General features: G+C 43.8%; 1 protein-coding gene and 1 long non-coding RNA gene across 2 annotated transcripts in view; one reads left to right on the plus strand and one right to left on the minus strand.

The window, feature by feature from the left end:
* The window catches only part of LOC117517607 (Down syndrome cell adhesion molecule-like protein 1 homolog), a 243,800-nt gene that overhangs the window by 106,236 nt on the left and 115,716 nt on the right, over window positions 1-21,848 (minus strand). The window contains 1 exon segment of the mRNA XM_034178694.1: window positions 53-199. Coding sequence (XP_034034585.1) covers window positions 53-199 — 147 coding nt within the window.
* Window positions 1,224-10,514, plus strand: LOC117517608. The gene is made up of 3 exons (XR_004562769.1): window positions 1,224-1,359; window positions 9,386-9,390; window positions 10,504-10,514. It is a non-coding gene; the product is annotated as an uncharacterized LOC117517608 (long non-coding RNA).

The following is a 21,848-nucleotide window of genomic DNA, read 5'->3' on the forward strand; positions in this document are numbered from 1 at the left end:
ACGTAATAAATGTCAAATCTAGCAAGCAGACAAAAAGGACTGAGCCACTTACCCATTACGGAGAGCCTGGCACCATTGCTTTGGCGTGTCTCGCCACTGTACTTGTGTTTGGTGATGCACCGGTATGTGGAGAGAGCATCCTCCTTCTGAACATCAGAGATGTAAAGAGCTCCAAAGGAGGTCAGTGAGAACCTGTTACCTGACGAGGACACACACAGCATTAATTTTCACAAAGGAAAGCTGCTGACAGACAAAAAACATCCCATTAAAAAAATAAAACATCCTGCACTAAGTTGATGGTTGTGGTACAAATACGTGGTTCCCATTATGGAACAGTACTGTACTAAGAACAAACAGCTGCCTGAACAGTTGGCACTTCCTGCCTGATAATGTAGATTCTCAAAACATGGCACTGATTCAAGGCCTGGAGGACACACAGCGGTCACTTACTCCACCCTGGCAGATTTAATGTCCACCTACAGTGAATGGAAAACCCTTACGCTCTAAACCGTCAGCTAACACTCTGTCTTAGAGCGGAAATGTACTTGATTTTAACTACGCATTGGGTGAAAACGATGTCAGGCTCGCGTGTCTTCAGAGATTAATGCAACATGTACACACGGTGCAATATACACATGAACAGGAGGGGCAGTATCAAGATGATCAGCAGCAACAAGCAAAGGTGGAAAGTCAGAGATCTCAACACATCCAGTTACATGACTGGTTGTGTTGTGATCACATGAATGCGTGGTAAAAATGGAAGTATATTTCTCCCCTTACATGTGTGGTTTAGGAAACAGCCAAACTTAAAGTCCAACTGTTTTTCTTCTGTTCTGTAGTGGGGCATTGGTAACTAGGGCAGACCTCATTACAGACTCTAGGATATGATTATAGACTCTATACTCTATAAGACTCAATACCTCGTAGTATATACACTCACCAGCCACTTTATTACACCTATTCAATTGCTTGTTCACACAAATAGCTCACACGGCAGCATTTAGGCATTTCGATGTGGTGAAAACAACTTGCTGAAGTTCAAATTGAGCATCAGATTGGGGAAGAAAGGGGATTTAACTGACTCTGAATGTGGGTTTACAGAGAATGGTCTGAAAAAGAAAAGATATCCAGTGAGCAGCAGTTGTGTGAATGAAAATGCCTTGTTGATGTCAGACGTCAGAGGAAAATGGGCAGACTGGTTGAATGGGCCACTATTATGTCAATATGGACCAACATCTTTGAGGAATGTTTCCAACCCCTTGTTGAATCGATGCTACAAAGAAGAATTAAGACAGTTCTGAAGGGAAAAGTGGGTCCAACCCGGTACTAGGAAGGTGTACCTAATAAAGTGGTTGGTGAGTGTATATATTAGTATTGCAACTGAAAATAACCAAAAATGCCCAATCTCAATGTTCCTTGCACAGTTAACAACATAGAGCATGTACAGCAAAAATATAGATAAGTGAGTGAGTGGGTAAGCCCATATTTGCAGCTTGTGTAGAGTAAAACCCATAATTGCTATCATCTTGTAGGTCTCCAGCTTAAACTTGAACTTGTATGCACTAGAAAAAATTACATAAATATCACCTTTGTTTAGCTTATGTAATATGCTATCAACATGTCTGCCAGCAGATGGAGTTGCGGCCACCATCACGTGAGCTAACAACTTAACCTAGCAAATGTGGTAGAATGCAAGCCCCAAATTTTGGCTGTCTGAAATAAAGGAAACCCAAAACTGCAAAATCTTGCAGTTCCTTGTATGGCATGTTTACAACCTGGTAAGTTGGTAAGGGTTGGTAAAGTTAGACCTTGTGTGAAGCACCTTGCAGCAGCTTTGTTGTGATTTGGTGCAATATAAATGGAACAAATAAATGAAATGGTACAACAGCTAGTTTTCCCCTCCATGACAACTGTACTTGACAGACTGTGCCTGTCCTTTCTGAACATTTTATCACAAATACCTGTAACATGGCTTGCTTTTTGGTTAATTCTCCTAATGGACCATCTACATTGACTGCATTTGGATAGCACTTTCCCATTTATATCAGAAGGTCAAAGCGCTTTATAGTAATGCTTGTATTCCATTTCAATTCACTTCAGTTTATTTTATTTGTATAGTGCCAAAGCACCACAGTGCTGCCTAAAAACACTTCACAAGAGTAATCCCCCCCCCCCACCGTGAGCAAGCACACTGGTGACAGTGGTAAGGAAAAACCCCCTCTGGTGATAATGAGGAAGAAACCTCACACTAGACTCAGAGGGTTGACCCACTGCTTAGGCCATTCTAACAGCTACAAGGTTTTTACAAATTTTACAAGAATTTCTTAAACAGAAGAAATGGAAAACAGAAACAGAAAAAAGACAGAATAGCAACAACAACAGAGTTCTTAATTGAAACTAAAAACTGTCCATCTTGGGTATTTAATCCCTGTGAGTACATGTCCAGCATTGGCACGTCCTACGACTTCCAGTCATTGGTGCAACAGGCAAGGAATCCTGATGTCAGTCTGGCACCTTGGGGTGCAGGGCCAGGATCCATCAAAGTTGTCACCAGTGCCTTGGACAGAGAGAAAAACAGCAGAATCAGTTGGCAGGGAACAGAGAAGCAGAGAGATTACCAAGGTGGTCACTGGCAGCTAGCCCTGTGCGTCACTAAGAAACCCAACGGAACAGGCCGAGACCTGTTCCGTTGCTAATAATATGAATTAAAAGGAGAGAAAGCCCACTTCCATACTACACTGGTATGCTAGCCATACGAGAAGGAGAATAGATGCGTTTTTGGTCTTGACTTGAATGTCTCAACATAATCTGATTGTTTTATCTCTGCAGGGAGATCATTTCACAATACAGGCGCACGATAAGAGAAGCCTCTGCGGTCTGCTGACTTTTTTCAGCCTTTTGAGTAGTATACAATGACCCACTGTATTGAAAGCAGCACTGATGTAATAGTAACAGAACTGTGGTGGTGTCCAAGTCCATAGCAAGCAGGAAATTATTTACCACTTTAGTAAGAGCTATCTTTGTGGAATGGTGTGTTCTAAATGCAGACTGTAGTGGCTCAAAAAAGGTAGTTCTCAGTAAGGTGGGGCATGAGCTGCCATGAAATCACTTTTTTAAGAATTTTAGAGATGACAAAATGTGTACGCATGTGGATAGGCTTTGTTTAAGGGGAGGACACAAATAGACTTCAGCCAGGTTTCACATAAACCAATCATATCTAGGCGGTGTCCCACAATTAGATCATTTATCAACAGTGATTTTGAGGACAGTGACCTTATACTAATGAGACCCAAACTAAGAACCTCACTAGGGTTGGCATTTTGAGTTTGGATTTGGGGGTGGTTTCAAAGTAATATATATAAGCAGTGGTGGGCACAGCTAACTGAAAAGTTAGCTTTGATAACCACTAATCCGCTAACTGAAAAATGAACTTTTCTAACACTAAACCGATAAACTACTAAAAAAAATTAGCGGAAGCTACAGCTAATTGCTAATGGCACACTGTCGGCGACTGCTAAACCAGTTTTGACTTAGCGCTGCAGGCTTTTGAGTAAATTCAATGCAAAGCGATCACAAACCCCAAACAAGCGAGCGCTTTTGTCTTTAAGCACCATGTTGGCTGCTGCAAAGACGTCTCACTTAACTTTTACGGTGGTAGTGTCGATCAAACACAAGGCACTTTCACTCATGGTTTCATTTATAAACAGATGAATTCCGGACAGTTTATCAACACATTAAAAGCAACTCTGTCATTTTTACAAAGTGAAAATATTGCACTTTTAAAGTAATGTACTAATTTTGAATTTTTGAGCGGTAAACTAACACAAGTGCCAAAAGGCATAATGGGAAGTCAGACTCGTCTCATCACCCCCCGTCAAAATGCATAGAACACTGCCAGCTACTGGATGGGAGTGTGAAAAGCGGCCAACATGCTGAGTCACACTTCACAAATTTCAGTTTTGCAAATCCTTTTTTATACAAATGTATAAAAATGCCGTATTTATAAATACACATCTATTTGTAAAAACCAACAAAGTTACAAATCAGAAATTTGTGTTTGTGGATCATAAAATGTGTGCAAATCAAGGACTATTTCTAGTTCACTCTCAGTGCATTTGCAGGTATTAATAAGATAAATTTAACTCCATAAATAAGTGTCTTTTCACTTAATAAAAGTAAAGGTTTGCATGTACACGCTGTCTTTTAAAGCAGACATACTGTCGATCATAATGCATTGCATTACAATGCATTATGGGAGTTCAGGGTTTGTTTGTTTTTATTAGTAGTACATTATTAGTAGTACATCTTAGTTTAGGAGTGTTGTTAGTGTTATAGATTTGTTGTATTTTATAGATCAAGGAATGTAGTTAGTTTGGTTTAGTTTCCATCCATCCATCCATCCATCCATCCATCCATCCATCCATCCATCCATCCATCCATCCATCCATCCATCCATCCATCCATCCATCCATCCATCCATCCATCCCCGCTTACTCCAATTAAGGTTCACAGGGAGCTGGAGCCTTTTCCAGCAGTCACAGGGTACGAGGTGAGGTAGACCCTGGACAAGACGCCAGTCTGTCGCAGGGCCAGATATAAACAAACAAACACATTCACACCCACATGCACATCTACAACACTAAAGTTTGGTGTCACCCAGAGCTGCGCTATTTGTGCTTCAAAACCACTCTTCAGAAAACCTTCTGCCAGTAGGGTACTGTTGTCATCATTCACGGTTTGCCCAGTATACAGCGGGTAACATAAGTATTGAACACACTTACTGAAATTTATTTAATAAATGACAGATTCAAGACATATCCTGTATGGAGAAACTAATCGCATTCATTGCTCAGATGTGATTTTGGTCCATTCCTCCACACAAACAGTCTTCAAATGATGAAGGTTCTGATCTTTAGGTTTATCCATAGATTTTCTATTGGATTCAAGTCAGGTAATTGGCTGGACCATTCTAACAGCTTTGTTTCCATTCTCTGAAACCAGTTGAGAGTTTTTCCTTGGTTGTGTGTTTGAGATCATTGTCTTGCTGAAATGTCAACCCTCGTTTCATTTTCATTCTCCTGGTAGATATTTATCAAGAAAGTCTCTGTACTTTTTCACATTCATCATTCCCTCAATTACATGAAGTTTACCATGTGCCGTATTCTGAAAAACAGCCCCACACCATGATGTTCCCACCTCCAAATGTCACTGTTGGTGTGGTGTTTTTGGGCTGATTTGCAGTTCCATTTACGGTGTATATTGTGGCATCCAAAAGAGTTAAATTTTGGTCTCATCTGACCAAACTATATTCTCCCAATATATCAGAGGCTTGCCTAAATGTTGTCCAGCAAACTTTAAATGAGCTTAAACAGCAGAGAGCTTAATATTTTAGGACTTTCGGATAAATTCAAGCATTTGATAAACATTTGAAGCTTTGACAGTGATTTTGTGTGTGTGTGTGAAGTTTTCATGGTAATATTGGACCCCTCACTTTAGGTTTGCCACGGTTAGTCCTCATCTGTGTACAGTGCTGAAGATCTTCTGTGCCATGGGTCCGCAGCTGTGTGTTGATCAGCGCTGATATTTGAAATACAAGCTGAGGGTGCTGTAGTGGGTCTGAGCAGGTAGTGAAGGTAGCAGTTATGGTGTGTGCATGTGTTTGCATGGAATATGCACCATGACCTGCGAGGAAGCACAGGCTACAATTTCACAGCAGCCTTTGTTTGCCCCCAAGAATGAAGCCTTACAGGATAATGAGCACTTTAAGACTGCTACTCCCACAACACCAACGACTCGCCTGTCACAACACTCTGACAGAGCCAGAGAGAGAGACAGAGAAAGAGAGAGAGAGAGAGAGAGAGAGAGAGAGGGAGAGATTCAGAGTCAGCTGGATCTGTCACTGCTATGCTTTCTGTTTCCAGCAACAGACTTGAATTCAACCCATCTGCTTCTGAAATGACACTGATTTTATCACATTATTTCCGTTGTTATCTTAACTGAGGGACTTCTTCATACAATCTATCTTTCTATAGCCACATCTCTTCATCCGTGTGTGAGAGAACGCCGTTATCGCTTCTCTCTATTTGCCTCTGTCTCCAAGCAGAGTGGCAGACAAAGTAAAATATTAATTAGTAAATCACTGCGCTCCCCTCAGCTTTTATTCATGCTGACTTGACAAGATAACAAGAAACAGCCAATATGCACAACACATACACACTTGTTTTTGTCTCTTTGGGGGACGAGGCACTGACTAACAATGATTCCATGGAGACTTAACTTTCGACCTCTGACCTCATCGCAACTCTATAGCTCACCAAAAGCCAAATGATTTACCTTTTTGTGAAGATGTTTGTCCACAAGTGGGAGGTGATTCCCTAAAGTACATCTTCGGTGTTCCTACAACATGATGAACACAAGTACTAAGACACACATATGGTACTACAGCAAAACATTCAGACATACATCAATGAAAACTGAGTCAGTATTTAAATGAATAAAACAAAATAAAATGAAATCCGCTGTTCTGCCTAAGTACAATCAACAAAAATATAAATGCAATACTTCTGTTTCCTCTCCCATTTTACCCAAGGCCAATTATGGTCATTGGGTATTGCGAAGACTTTGCGTCCGTCTGTCTGTGCTCAGCCTAAGTCCAGTCATATTACTGCCAGGGTCTTGAACTTCACAGGGAACATCCTTGGACAAGTTCAAAGATGGCTAGCATTGACCCATTTTTTAGTGGTCAAAAGGTCACATTCTTTCTACACACTCTTTCATTGATTACATGCTCATACAGCTGAGGGCACTTTAGCACTGCATTCTATAGTTCATGAATATAAGTTAAATATTGTAATATTTCCACCCTCCATTCCATTCAGAAATGTGCTAAAATATATGTTAGTGAGCACTTCACCCTTGTCAATATAATCCATCCTGCTGGCAGGTGTGGCATATCAAAATGCTGATTAAACAGTAGGATTATTGAACAGGTCTGCCTTGGACATGCACAAATATGCTGTGGAAAAGACTGAACAGCTTTTTATGTCGCAGATATTTTACTTCAACTTATGAAGAACAGGATCGAAAACACAAGTGCTGGGTTAATATTTTTGCTGATTGTAGTTGGGGTCATCAGTAGTAGTAAATCTCTTCTGATAAAATACTTGACTTAACAAACTGGCCAACCTCTGTGTTGAACAGCCCAACACATCTGTTTATACATGTAAAATATGCTACATTATGATAAATTATTAAGGTGCTATAATAGAATGTCAGCCTGTCCAGGGTGTACCCCGCCTCTCGCCCAATGAGCAGTGTGATAGGCTCCAGACCTCTGTGACCCTTAACTGGAATGAGCGGGTTCAGAAAATTGATAGATGGATATATGAAGTGCATTCAAAAAGTATCCAACGTTTGGTTGCGAAAAATATAAATATTCACCCGGGGGTCTGAAATGCTAATCCCCTTCAAGGGAGTCTCCTTTGGACTACACACATGTCATTCAGTGCTTCTGCCATAGTTGGAAACATTTCTGGAAGGTCTGTTTTTCCAATGGTGTCTAGCTGGGTCACTGTATTCCGCACATTGACTTCTTGTGCCTCAAATCGAGTAAATTTTTATGGCATCAGATCGGTGCCAAAACCACTCTTGCGATAAAACATGCAAGGGCGTATTTTATTATTTTGCATGTGTAGATACTGCTGCAAGCACCCAAATTATTTCTGCGCGTGCACACGAGGAAAAAGGTGCTGCAAGCGAGGTGGAATATGTGACCAGCGCGCTCCCCGCCCTCTCGAAGTTTATTCCTGCTGGCGCACAGTGGATTTCTGCTCTCTCACTCGAAACGTGGGGGAGGGTTTTGGCACTATGGGGGAGGGAGCAAGTGGCTGGTATTGGCTCTGCTGTGATTGGTCATTTCTGAACAGCGAGATTTAATCACTTTCTAAAAAAGAAAACCCAGGACGGCCAGGACAGGACATGAAAAACTAGACATGGGAAAACAAGACGTTTGGTCACCCTACTCAAAGGTACCTTGAGCTGTTAGTCTGACAGAGAATCAAACCAAGGATCCTCTGGTCACACGCACACTACGCTAACCTCCATGTCACCACCTTGCCCTTTATTTTAAAAAAACTTTTCTAAAAAGATGCAAAGCAGCCAAGTGGCGCTTTTCAAATCCCAAAGTGATGTCTTATAGTGGTTTCTCCAAGATACATAATTTACCAGGAAGAAATAGCAAATCTTTATATTTCCTAATTTGAAAGAAAACATATCTGCATTTTTCCTTGATAAATTAGCTAAATGATTAATCAATTACAAACTAATGAACTAATTTCAACTCAACTGAATGAGTGTATTGACTGGAATAAGACCTATTTTAAAAAATGCAAACAGTGATAAGTCCAGCTGGGATCATCACACCCACGAAACTCTGTGTGGCTACAACATGACATCACTGGTAGATTTTACACAGCACATTCCAGCAGAGCCAAAAGGTATGTTAAAGGCCTTCATAAACATGATCTATTCTGACATGAATGCAGGAGAGAACCGGTAGACCCGGGTGGTTAAATCGACCCTTTGATACTGCACTACTACAGCTATCACATCAACAGCTTATTTTCTGTAACACTCATACACCAATAAACCACCTGCACACAAAAAGATGTTTAGCTCAATAAGTTAAAATGAGGCCATTCAGTCAAAAATGAAACCACTCATGGGTCTTTCCAGAAGCTCTTAAGAAACATTTAGTGATTTAACCATTTTTATCAAATATGAACATTCCTGCAAAGAGCACTTTCACCCAGAAAGTAGTTTTTTAGCCTGGAGAATGCTATACATTGTTGAATCATGTCTGAGTCTGGTCAGAGTCTCACGCATACTCATTCAGGAGGAAAAAAGCCAAAATTATTCATTCATCCAGGATGCAGCCTGGGTTTCCATAACATGAAAACAAATTTGTTTTCACGTTATTCCAACCACAGGGCGGTGGTGTTCTCCATATTTAAAAAAAGGGGACCAGAGTGTGTGTGCCAAATTCAGCGGCATCACACTACTCAGCCTCCCCGATAAAGTCTACTCCAGCGTGCTGGAAAGGACAGTTCGGCCAATAGTCGAACCTCAGATTGAAGAGGAACAATGCAGGTTCCATCCTGGCCGTGGAACAAGTGACCAGCTCTTCACTCTCACAAGGATCCTGGAGTTTTGTAGACTTGAAAAAGGCATCTGATCGGGTATCCAGGGAGATACTGTGAGAGGTGCTGCAGGAGTATGGAGTGAGGAAGTCCAGTCTTAGGTCCGTCCAATCTCTGTACTCACAAAATGAGAACTGTGTTCTGGTTCTCCCAATCCTGTTTGTGATATTCATGGACAGGATAACAAGGCGTAGTCGAGGGGAAGAGGGTCTTCATTTTGGTGGGCTCAGGGTCTTATCACTGCTTTTTGTATATGATGTGGACCTCTTGGCTTCATCAGCCTGTGACCTCCAATACTCACTGGATCAGTTTGCAGCTGAGGGTGAAGCAGCTGGGATGAGGATCTGTACCTCTAAATCTGAGGCCATGGTTCTCAGCAGGAAGCCAATGGATTGCCTACTACAGGTAGGGAATGAAGTTTTGCCCTAAGTGAAGGAGTTCAAGTACCTCGGGGTCTTGTTCATGAGTGAGGAGACAATGGAGCATGAGATTGGCCAGAGAATTGGTGCAGCAGGGGCGGTATTGTATTCGCTCTACCGCACTGTTATGAAGAAAAGGGAGCTGAGCCAAAAGGTGAAGCTCTCTATCTACTGGTCAATCTTCATTCCTACTCTCACCTATGGCCATGAGGGTTGGGTCATGACCAAAAGAACTAGATCATGGATACAAGTGGCCAAAATGTGTTTCCTCAGGAGGGTGGCTGGTGCCTCCATTAGAGATAGGAGGAGAAGTTCATTTATTTGTGAGGAGCTCGGAGTAGAAAGGCTGCTCTTTTGCAATGAGAGGAGCCAGCTGAGGTGGTTCGGGTATCCTGTAAGGATGCCCCCTGGGCACCTCCCTAGGGAGGTGTTCCAGGCACATCCATCTGGGAATTAGACCCCGGGAAAGACCCAGGACTAGGTGGAGAGATTATATCTCCTTACTGGCCTGGGAATGCCTTGGGATCCCCCAGTCAGAGGTGGTCAATGTGTCCCCGGAGAGACAAGTTTGGAGTCCCATGCTGGAGCTGTTGCCCCCGCGACCTGATCCCAGATAAGTGGTTGAAGATGTATGTATAGTGAGAAAACAGACATAAAATGTAGGTGTGACAATTATTTGCACATTTTGATGAATTTCCAGTAAATAATTTCCAGTAAACATTTACACAGTATGGCACAAAACAAAAACTGCCCACAGAGAGCACATGCTTCCTCTGAGGTAATTATTGATAACCATTGCTACCTGTCAAATGAGAAACAAGAGATGTGTATCTTTGAGATGCAATAAAGAAAGAATTATAAAGAGAAATAGTGATATAGATATAAAGAGGTATTAATGAAAAGTTTCAAAAGATCTGGAATACTACCAAAATTTGCTAAACTTTCCCCAGGGCCAAGGTCCAAATCTGCAGAAAATATCTTCAAAATCTGTCTCCCACTTTCTGAGATATCTTGTTAGCAGTCAGATAAACAAACACAAAGGTAAACAAGGGAGAGAGCACACAACACAGAATTGTTTTCCTCAGTATTTTGGCAGTGACTATTACCATGTTTAACCAGTGGATAAGAATACAGATTTTTATTTTGGCCTGTCAAGCTTTCCAAACACCAATACATTAGCAGTGGAACATGACATTCAATCATTTCATGATTAGGTACAGCTTTTAATTTTTCCTACTCATGAAAAAAAAAAATCTGATCAGAAGCAAACACAGAACTCTTAACTCTGACTGTTGCATGTAATTTGGGATTTATGTGCATGTGTTTGTGCTGCATTTTATTTTAATTGGATTAAAACTGACATATGAGTTGTTGGTAACAGATGTGGCCCATAAGCAAGGCATACTGTACTAAATCCAACAGCTCAATGTGACTGGGGGCACTGTAGCTTTTCTTAAAAATTGGTCTAAATTATTAACATGCAGTATTAATTAATATGTCAGCAAAAGTACAAATATTGAATTTTCACAAATTTCAAAACAAAACAAGGCAATAAATAAATAAATAAACAACAACAACAACAACAAAAATCAAAACTTACAGAGAGGCAACATGGTGGGCAAGTGGTTGGTGCACTTGTTCCAAAATAGAAATTTTCCAATTCAAGATGACCTGTACCCATTCTCCATGTAATGTGTAGTTGCCTCAGAATGGGCGACTGGTGTAAAATTTGTGCTAAATCAACATGCAGATTCATATTATATCTGCTGTGGAGACCCCGAGGGAAAAGTGAGACACTGAAAGAACTTTAATCAAAATGTTGCATAGAATATTGTGGATTTTATTTACAATCTGACGGACCTAACAACCTGAAAATGTTTTCAGTTTACAGTGCGATACAAAGACAACAAATCAGGATTAATAATCAACTAGCATGTTGCCCGTGGGGATCCATGGGCTCCAGATTGGGTAGCGTTTATGAAATAGGTAGCTGACATTTTTCAAGGGTGGAAATAAGTTATGCAAAGTTTCTGTAATGAGCTGGAATGATGTGTGAGTCCAGAATAGACCTTAGACCTCAACAGTTTTTAGAAGAAGTCAACCCCTTTTTTTCCTGTTAATTATGCAATTTTTTGGATGTTAATTTACTGTCTTCATGTATTTAAAAATGATTTAGGTTATCATATATGCACTATTATTATTATCATTATTATCAGTTTTTTTTTTTACTTCTATTTTGTCAAGTGCTTTTTAAATGGACCACAATGGAAATAAGTGTTTTCACTTTCTTGTGTCATCGTCAGGCTGGTTGGTCAGCAGCAGTTGGATACAAATGTAAGGACTGAACAAACAGCTCTGGTTTTTTAAAAGGTTTACCAAGGTGGATAGCAAAGGCTGGTACACAAGTAGGCAGTCCAAAAAAAAATAAAGTAGCACAAAAATCATCAGGTTTAGGCTTGGTCGATCAAACAGGCAGGAGGTCAGGAACACAATGAGGCAGGCAGGACTATGAGAATGCAATGAACAGAGCTGGAAAGAAGGCACAAGGCGCATCAATCTGGTGAGGGACAAGAGCACCCAGTGATCCTTATATAATCCCCGGTGATGAGCTGCAGATCAGAAACAGGTGTGCATGGAAAACACCAGAACAAGGGTGGTGCCAGACAGAGAAACGCCCATCACCAAGCACCAAGCGACAGACAAGAGAGATAGGAACAAAACCAACAAGAGAACAAACACCAGACAAAAACAATAAAACAAATCAACTAAAACAGAGCAAAAATATAAATGCTGACAGTATCCCCCCAACGGCCAACCCCCGACAGCCCAGGGGAACCAGGGTGAGCAGCATGGAAATCACGGATCAAAGCAGGGTCCAACACGAAGTGGGGGGAATATGAAACCATTCCTCAGAGCCATAACCCACCCAGTCCACCAGGTACTGGATACCACAACCACAGCGGCGAGAGTCTAGGAGCTGCCGCACAGTAAAAACCGGGCTACCATCCAAATGGCTGGAGGGCATAATAGGCTGGAATAAACAGGCTTGAAATAGCTGACATAAAGCGTGGGATGGATGTGCATTGACCCTGAGAGATGGAGATGAAAAGAAACTGGATTAATAACCTTTGAAACTGGGACTGGACCAACAAATCTGGGAGCTAGTTTTCTGGGCAGTCCTCATAGGGGAAGGTGGCATGTCGTGAGCCAAACTTTCTGTCCAGGTGCATACGGTGGCGCAGTGGTTCTCCTCCGGTCAACAGCAGTCTTGTAAGCCACCATGTAGTGTAACAGAGCCCTTCTAGCCTGCTCCCAGGTTCGTTTGCAACAGAGAATGAGTCCTAGGGCTGAGGGAATGGAGGAGTTCAGAGCTGTGGATGAAAACAAGAGGAGGTTGGTGACCATAAATGACATGAAAGGGAGAAAAGCCTGAGGATGCTGAAGGCAGACTGTTGTGAGCAAGTTCAATCCATGTGAGTTGTGATGACCATGAGGCAGGATGCTGGAAGGCAAGAATCCAGAGTCCTTTCTCTAGCTCCTGATTAAGGCATTCAGTTTGACCATTGGCCTGTGGATGGTAGCCCAAAGTTAGGCTGGAGGTGACCCCGAGAAAGTGGTAGAACTCCCTCAAGAACTTTGAGACAAACTCAGGTCCTCAATCGGAAACAATATCCCAGGGAAAACCATGAAATTTGAAAACTTGTGAGAGCATCACCTCAGCCGTCTCTTTAGCCGAGGGAACTTTAGACAGAGGAATAATGTGAACCATCTTAGACAACCTATCAACAACACCCTTACAAGGTGGAAATCTGGTTACAAAGTGTATGGTGATATGCGACCATGGGTGAGTCGGAACAGGTAATGGCAGTAATATGCCCGCAGACCGATGTTTGGATTGGATTTGTGCATCGCACACATTTGGCAAGCATTGGCAAGTCAATCCATCACATCCTTTAGTAATCCTGGCCACCCGAATCTCTGCTCAACTACAAAGACAGTCTTTGTAATTCCTGGGTGACACGAGAAGTGGCTATTATGACTCCACCTAATAACATCTCCCCTGAGTATTGCTGGCACAAAACATTTGCCCCATGGACAACCTGGAGGCACTGGTGTATTACCGAAAGCTGGCTTGATTCGAGATTCTATTTCCCATGTTAAAGCTGACACAAAACAGGAAGCAGGGAAGACTGTCCCTGGATCGAAGGCGCATTCACCGGCTCGCCCTGCCATGACAGTGTGTCAGGTTTACCATTTTTGGAGCCCGGTCGGTAGGAAAGCATGAATTCGAAATGGATAAAGAAAATTGCCCACCTAGCTCGATGGGCATTGAGGCGTTTCGCAGTTCGAAGATATGCTAAATTCTTGTGATCGGTGTAAACTAGGAATGGCATTTGTGCCCCCTCCAACTAGTGACGCCATTCCCCCAAGGCCACTTTAACCGCCAAGAGCTCCCTGATGCTATAGTTACAGTCAGCAGCAGGTAGTTTCTTGGACAGAAAGGCACACAGTTGCAGACTGTTGTCTGAGGAATTAATTTACAACAGAACCGCTCCAACACCCACGTCAGAAGCATCAACGTCAACCACGAACTGTCAAGTGGGGTCAGGGAGGAGCAGCACGGGGGCTGGAGTAAAGCCATGTTTTAGGACCCTAAATGCCTCGTCGCATCCCGCTGTCCAGATGAACGGCTGGAGGGACGATCTCACTTCATGCAATGGAGCTGCGATCATGCTGAAATTTCGTATGAACTTGCGACAGAAGTTTGCAAAACCCAAGAATCTTTGAACTTCCTTACGGGAGTTTGGAACAGCCCAGTCCCGCACAACCACAACCTTTTCAGGGTCCATTATGATCTCACCCTCCACAATAACGAATCCCAAGAAGGATACTGTTGGTTTATGGAACTCGCATTTCTCAGCTTTAACAAATAGGTTATTTTGCAGCAGGGTTTGTGGTACAGTGTGAACATGATGGGTGTGGGTTTCAAGGTCAGACAAAAAAAATCAAAATGTCATCAAGATAAACAAAGACAAATTTGTTTACTCATAGTGCCCTGTGGGTGTGTTAAATGCTGTTTTCCATTTGTCCACTTGTTTAATTCGGACTAAATGGTATGCATTGTGAAGATCAAGCTTGGTGAATATTTTGGCCCCTTCCAATAACTCAAAGACAGATGAGATAACAGGCAGCGGATAACAGTTTTTTACTGTTATATCATTAAGTCCCCGGTAATCGATGAAGGGGCAGAGGGACTTATCCTTTTTCTCTACAAAAAAGAACCCTGCCCCTGCGGGCGACAACGACCGTCTAATCAAACCAGCTGCAAGCAATTCCTGGATGTATTTGTTCATAGCGATGCTTTCAGGTGCCGACAGAGTAAAGAGTTTTCCCAGAGGTGGGCTTGCCCTGGCGAGGAGCTCGATAGCACAGTTGTATTCCCGGTGAGGCAGTAACGATTTAGCTTTAGCTTTACTAATTACGGGTGCTAGATCATGATAACATGACGGCACTCCCGCAACATCCAGGTTAGAATCTGGCTGTGTACGTTCAGGTTTTAACAGCCATGCATTCTTACAAGAGGGCCCCAAAGATAATCTCCCCTTTCAACCAATCAAATTTGGGACTGTGTAGTTGTAACCAAGGGTGACCCAGAATTATCGGGTGAATCATATTATCAAAGATGTGAAAGCTAATAGATTCAGAGTGAATCACAGAAACGATCATTCTGACAGACTGAGTGCGGTGGGTAATTTGACCCAATTCATGACCATCCACGGCATGCACCACCAGAGGGCACAAGAGCTTAAACAGCTTATGGTGTAGAGACCTGGCGAGAGAAGACAAAATCAAATTTACATCCGAACCCGAATTAACAAAAGCTGAAATGGAAACTGACAAATGATCAGAGATTAATTTAGCCGGAATAACATTCTGAGCTGAGGAAGGAACAATAGAATTCTGACTCACCCGTAATTCTGATTTAGGCCACCCGGAGGCACCCCTGGCCTGACAACTGGAAATCAAGTGACCTGACTATCCACAGTAGTAACAGAGTCCATCCTCACGGCGTTGCCACCGTTCCTTCAAAGACAGACAAGTGCATCCCAGCTGCATGGGTTCTTCAGCGCTGTAGTGAAGCGAATCGGTCCTGGTGTGACTGGAGGAGGACGAGCAGTTCAGTGGTGTGGCTGATCATCAATCTGATAACCAAGCTGCTCTGCGAGGTCGAGCCATCAGTCGTTCTGAATGGCCAGGGCAATGAGCTCATTGAGGTCCTCAGGGAGGTCAACGGTGATGAGCTGGTCTTGGATGTTGTCTGACATTCCCTGGAAGAAGACATCAAGGAGTGCTGCTGGGTTCCACTTGCTCTTTGCTGCCAGGACACGGAAGTCTATGGAATAATCAGCAATGCGATGGCTGCCCTGCTTGAGTCTCATGAGTGAGCACACAGATTCGTGTCACAGAGAAGTGTGTTGAAACACCTGCTGTAATGCCGTTGTGAAGGCAGGAAGCGAAGCACAGGTGGTAGACTGACGACCCCATTCTGCCGTTGCCCACGCTGCAGCTCGACCAGTCAGGTGAGTGATCATAAATGATATCTTCATCTGATCGGACGGAAACACTGATGACATAAGTTCGAAGTGCAACTCACACTACGTTCAGGACGAAACAACTGGTTGAAAAAACAGATTCAAGTAGAGAAGCCAGTGAGGCTGCTGACGGCCCCGGAGGAGGTACACTGGTGCTACTGGTAGCCGTGTCAGAATTAGACTGAGGATTCAACGTAGATAGTATTTGACCCATCTGAGTGCTCACCGAAGACATAAAACAGTCTTGGCGTTTAGTGAGCTTGGCATTAAAGTGCCTTTAATGCTATAGGTATTAAAGGCACTGCGCTGCGGTGGTTTGAATCATATTTATCTAATAGATTACAATTTGTTCATGTAAATGGGGAATCTTCTTCACAGACTAAGGTTAATTATGGAGTTCCACAACGTTCTGTGCTAGGACCAATTTTATTCACTTTATACATGCTTCCCTTAGGCAGTATTATTAGACGGCATTGCTAAATTTTCATTGTTACGCAGATGATACCCAGCTTTATCTATCCATGAAGCCAGAGGACACACACCAATTAGCTAAACTGCAGGATTGTCTTACAGACATAAAGACATGGATGACCTCTAATTTCCTGCTTTTAAACTCAGATAAAACTGAAGTTATTGTACTTGGCCCCACAAATCTTAGAAACATGGTGTCTAACCAGATCCTTACTCTGGATGGCATTACCCTGACCTCTAGTAATACTGTGAGACATCTTGGAGTCATTTTTGATCAGGATATGTCATTCAATGCGCATATTAAACAAATATGTAGGACTGCTTTTTTGCATTTGCGCAATATCTCTAAAATTAGAAAGGTCTTGTCTCAGAGTGATGCTGAAAAACTAATTAATGCATTTATTTCCTCTAGGCTGGACTATTGTAATTCATTATTATCAGGTTGTCCTAAAAGTTCCCTGAAAAGCCTTCAGTTAATTCAAAATGCTGCAGCTAGAGTACTAACGGGGACTAGAAGGAGAGAGCATATCTCACCCATATTGGCCTCTCTTCATTGGCTTCCTGTTAATTCTAGAATAGAATTTAAAATTCTTCTTCTTACTTATAAGGTTTTGAATAATCAGGTCCCATCTTATCTTAGGGACCTCATAGTACCATATCACCCCAATAGAGCACTTCGCTCTCAGACTGCAGGCTTACTTGTAGTTCCTAGGGTTTGTAAGAGTAGAATGGGAGGCAGAGCCTTCAGCTTTCGGGTTCCTCTCCTGTGGAACCAGCTCCCAATTCAGATCAGGGAGACAGACACTCTCTCTACTTTTAAGATTAGGCTTAAAACTTTCCTTTTTGCTAAAGCTTATAGTTAGGGCTGGATCAGGTGACCCTGAACCATCCCTTAGTTATGCTGCTATAGACTTAGACTGCTGGGGGGTTCCCATGATGCACTGAGTGTTTCTTTCTCTTTTTGCGCTGTATGCACCACTCTGCATTTAATCATTAGTGATTGATCTCTGCTCCGCTCCACAGCATGTCTTTTTCCTGGTTCTCTCCCTCAGCCCCAACCAGTCCCAGCAGAAGACTGCCCCTCCCTGAGCCTGGTTCTGCTGGAGGTTTCTTCCTGTTAAAAGGGAGTTTTTCCTTCCCACTGTTGCCAAGTGCTTGCTCACAGGGGGTCGTTTTGACCGTTGGGGTTTTTCCGTAATTATTGTATGGCCTTGCCTTACAATATAAAGCGCCTTGGGGCAACTGTTTGTTGTGATTTGGCGCTATATAAATAAAATTGATTTGATTTGATTTAGTAAGCTCACTAAACCCAGAGCTAAGGGCGGTAAACTGGTTTTCCTGCTGAGCTAACTGCCGACTATGATGGTGTACCGCCAGCTGGAACGTGTTTGAGCCTGCTGTGTCCATTGTTGGCCCAATTGATCTGTCAGGCTGGTTGGTCAGGAATGGCTGGACACAAATGCAAAGCTCGAACAAACAGCTCTTTAAAAGCTCTTTTAAAAGGGTTTACTGAGGTGGATAGCAAAGGTCAGACCACAAGTAGGTAGTCCAAAAAATACAGCAGTACAAAATCATCATGCTTAGGCGTGGTCGATTAAACAGGCAGGAGGTCAGGAACATAATGAGACAGGCAGGACTATGAGAATGCAATGAACAGAGGAGAGAAGGCACAAGGCACAAGGCGCATCAATCTGGCGAGGGACAAGAGCACCCAGTGATCCTTATATAACCCAGATCAGAAACAGGTGTGCATGGAAAGCACCAGAACAATGGTGTGGCCAGACAGAGAGAAATGCCCACCACCAAGCACCAAGAGACAGACAAGAGAGATAGGGACAGAAAAACCCAAGCAGGAAAAAACAATAAGAGAACTAACACCAGAAGAAAACAATAAAACAAATCAGCTAAAACAGAGCATACCAAACAAAGACAAAAATCCAAATCCAGACAGTCATCCATGTATTTTTAACATATTTATAATTATATTGTATGTGTTATGTGTCGGACGCAGCTCGGAGAACCGACCAGCGTTTGAAGGACCCAGTATGAAATAAGCAGAGCACGGTACAAAGGCTAACTGAATTTAATACATAACAGTGATACAAAATAACAGAAAGTGCGGTCTGGCGTGGTGCGCTCCCAGCAGCGCTAACGGTCCGGAGCCAGAAGCTGTTCGGACTCAAGGACCCCGCCGACACCCCCCAGGTGGCCGCAACAAACCGAGTCTGTGAAAGAAGGAACCATTATGTGAGTCCACACTCTACACACAGAGAGAACACTTAAAGGTGTACAAACAGCAAACACTTCCTGGCTTGATTACTAATCAGCTTCCCAACCTGCAGGCATGGAACATCCAGTTCACAAAACTCCACTGCAGTGGAAGCCGATACATGACTAACATACAGCTCAATATAATAAAGGTGTGAGGGACACCACATTTACTGACTGTATAAATGTTAGTCACAAAATCTAACGTACATCAGGAAGTGTGCTGACGAGCGTGAGACCTCACCCCCTCCTCTTTCACAGACCGTGCATCAAACCCTGGACGTTCTCTGCATCCACTGATGATGAGATGGCTCCCGAGACGACGATCTCACCCGTCTGGTCACAAGGTCGAGTCTCTGGCAAATACACACTGTATACTCCAGTCTTAAATGCCACCATGTTCCAATCCATATAGATGCACCTCAGCTGTGAGTCTGACGAGCCGCAGGTGATCAGGGTGAGGTCCTGATAACCTCAGCAACACAGCCACTCAGTCCCAAATGCAAGCCACCTGGAAGGAGAAACAAAGGACAGAAACAAAAAGGCAGCCAGGCCCCCCCAGCCATATAACAGTACCCCACCCTCACGGGAAACCTCCCGGCGACCACACAAACCTGGCCCAGGAGAAACACCCCCCTCCAGGGACCATGGCTGGAAACCGCATCTGCATTCTTCTTCCAACAGAATGGTTGATGTCCTCTCCTCTGGCTGCATCCTTGCCTTTGTTTCAGTCAGTCCCTTAGCACAGGTGTGGCCAGGAGTTCTTAAACCTGTGCAGTCAGCCTTTATCCAACCATGTTCGGTCTTCAGTCATAAAACAAAAAAGACAAACACAAACAACCATAACATCCCCCCTCCCCAGGGGACCGTCCCATCAAACCCTGGGAAGAGGAGAAAAGAAAAACCCCAAACTTAAGCTTACAAATAAAAGTGCTAAAACACCCCCCCCCCCCCCCAAACGACATGTAGGGACCAACACCCCCCAGAGGACATCCCGCCAGCTCCAGGAGTAATAACCACAGCCGAGGTCCCTCTGGGATCCAACGTCACCCACGGGGACTCCCAGCGCCTCCCAGAGGACCACTCGTCAACCCCAGGAGACGCCTCCCCTCATGACCAACGGACCCAGCCCCGGCCGTCTATGGCTAGATGGACCCACAGCCCTTTCCCCCCCAGAGGACACCACAGTCAAACCCTGAGGGCAGAAACTGGGGGGAAAAACGAGAGAAAAAAAAAAACATACAAACAAAACAACCCCAACCCCACCCCCTTGGCGCAGTGGAAACTGGAAGCACGTCCAGTGTCACCAACCGTGACTATACCCCAGAAGCCAACCGGGAGGAGTGGAACAGCGGTTATGGCAAACGGCACAAAACGGCGCCACTCCTCTGACTTCTACACCAGCCACTAGCTGCGGGTCTATCCCACTGCCCCAAACCTCAGCCACGCCGATGGCAGACGGCCAAAGGCGTGCTGAAGCCGGAGGTGGAACAGGGAATCAAAACCCCCCCCCCCCCCCCCCCCCCCAGGTGCAGAGGTTACCCGGGAAACGCCCAGTATAACCAAACTGCACCACTCCAGCAACGCCGACACCACGGCTCACACGGCTGGAGTCAGAGGAGAAGAGAGGGCACAACAAAAAACAAAACAAAAAAAAAGAGAAGAAAAAAAAAAAACAACCCAATTACCCCCCCATGACCCCCCAGGGGACCGTCCCATCAAACCCTGGGAGGTGAAACTGAAAGAAATAAAAAGAAAGACTAACAGACTAACATACAGTTGCGTGGGTCCTTTTTTTTTTTTCTTTTTTTTTTTTTTCTTAAACAGAACTGCAGGGACACGACCCCAGACACTAAATAGTGAAAAACAAAAAATAAAATCCCACACAAAAACCAACTCAAAAAACACCCACACAAAATGAACTAACACAAAACAAATAAGTGATTTATACCGTCAAGCTCAAACAAATGGAACACACCTGTTCCAACTTAAGAGCTTGACGGTAATGTGACTCAGTCACCAACAGAGGGAGCCAGAGTGCTAAAAATAAAAAATCCCCTTTGGTGACAAAGAAAACAAACGAGCTGCTTTTCTGTGCGCAGCTGTGAGCAACACACAACCAAAAATGTGATTCAACTAAATAACACCGGAGCTGACACAACAGACGCAGTAGTTATCTTTATCCGGGGAAACGGGGCTACAACTGTAACACAGGAAGCTCAGCGACCCGTGCCACAGAGCTCCACCGTGCGCGTGCACCCATTACAGACACACTCTTGCAGCTCCCGTTTAAACCTCTTATCCGGTCGGAGCGTGACGCGAAGCCGTCGCCAGTCACACTCCACCACGACCCACGGATAAGGCACAACACAGGAACACGGCTGCAAGAGAGCACAAATCAGTATTTAGCAATGGGTCTCAAACACGCACCATCCGGGCGGAGAGCACCCGCAACTGATCCGGATAACTATTGAACGTCTGCTGCCGCCTTCCCGGCGCGTTACCGTCTCTGCTACTGCTGGGTCCGTGATGTCTGGCCAGAGACTACTGTTATGTGTCGGACGCAGCTCGGAGAACCGACCAGCGTTTGAAGGACCCAGTATGAAATAAGCAGAGCACGGTACAAAGGCTAACTGAATTTAATACATAACAGTGATACAAAATAACAGAAAGTGCGGTCTGGCGTGGTGCGCTCCCAGCAGCGCTAACGGTCCGGAGCCAGAAGCTGTTCGGACTCAAGGACCCCGCCGACACCCCCCAGGTGGCCGCAACAAACCGAGTCTGTGAAAGAAGGAACCATTATGTGAGTCCACACTCTACACACAGAGAGAACACTTAAAGGTGTACAAACAGCAAACACTTCCTGGCTTGATTACTAATCAGCTTCCCAACCTGCAGGC

The sequence above is a fragment of the Thalassophryne amazonica genome, chromosome 9 (genome assembly GCF_902500255.1).
Source record: "Thalassophryne amazonica chromosome 9, fThaAma1.1, whole genome shotgun sequence".
Classification (NCBI taxonomy): domain Eukaryota; kingdom Metazoa; phylum Chordata; class Actinopteri; order Batrachoidiformes; family Batrachoididae; genus Thalassophryne; species Thalassophryne amazonica.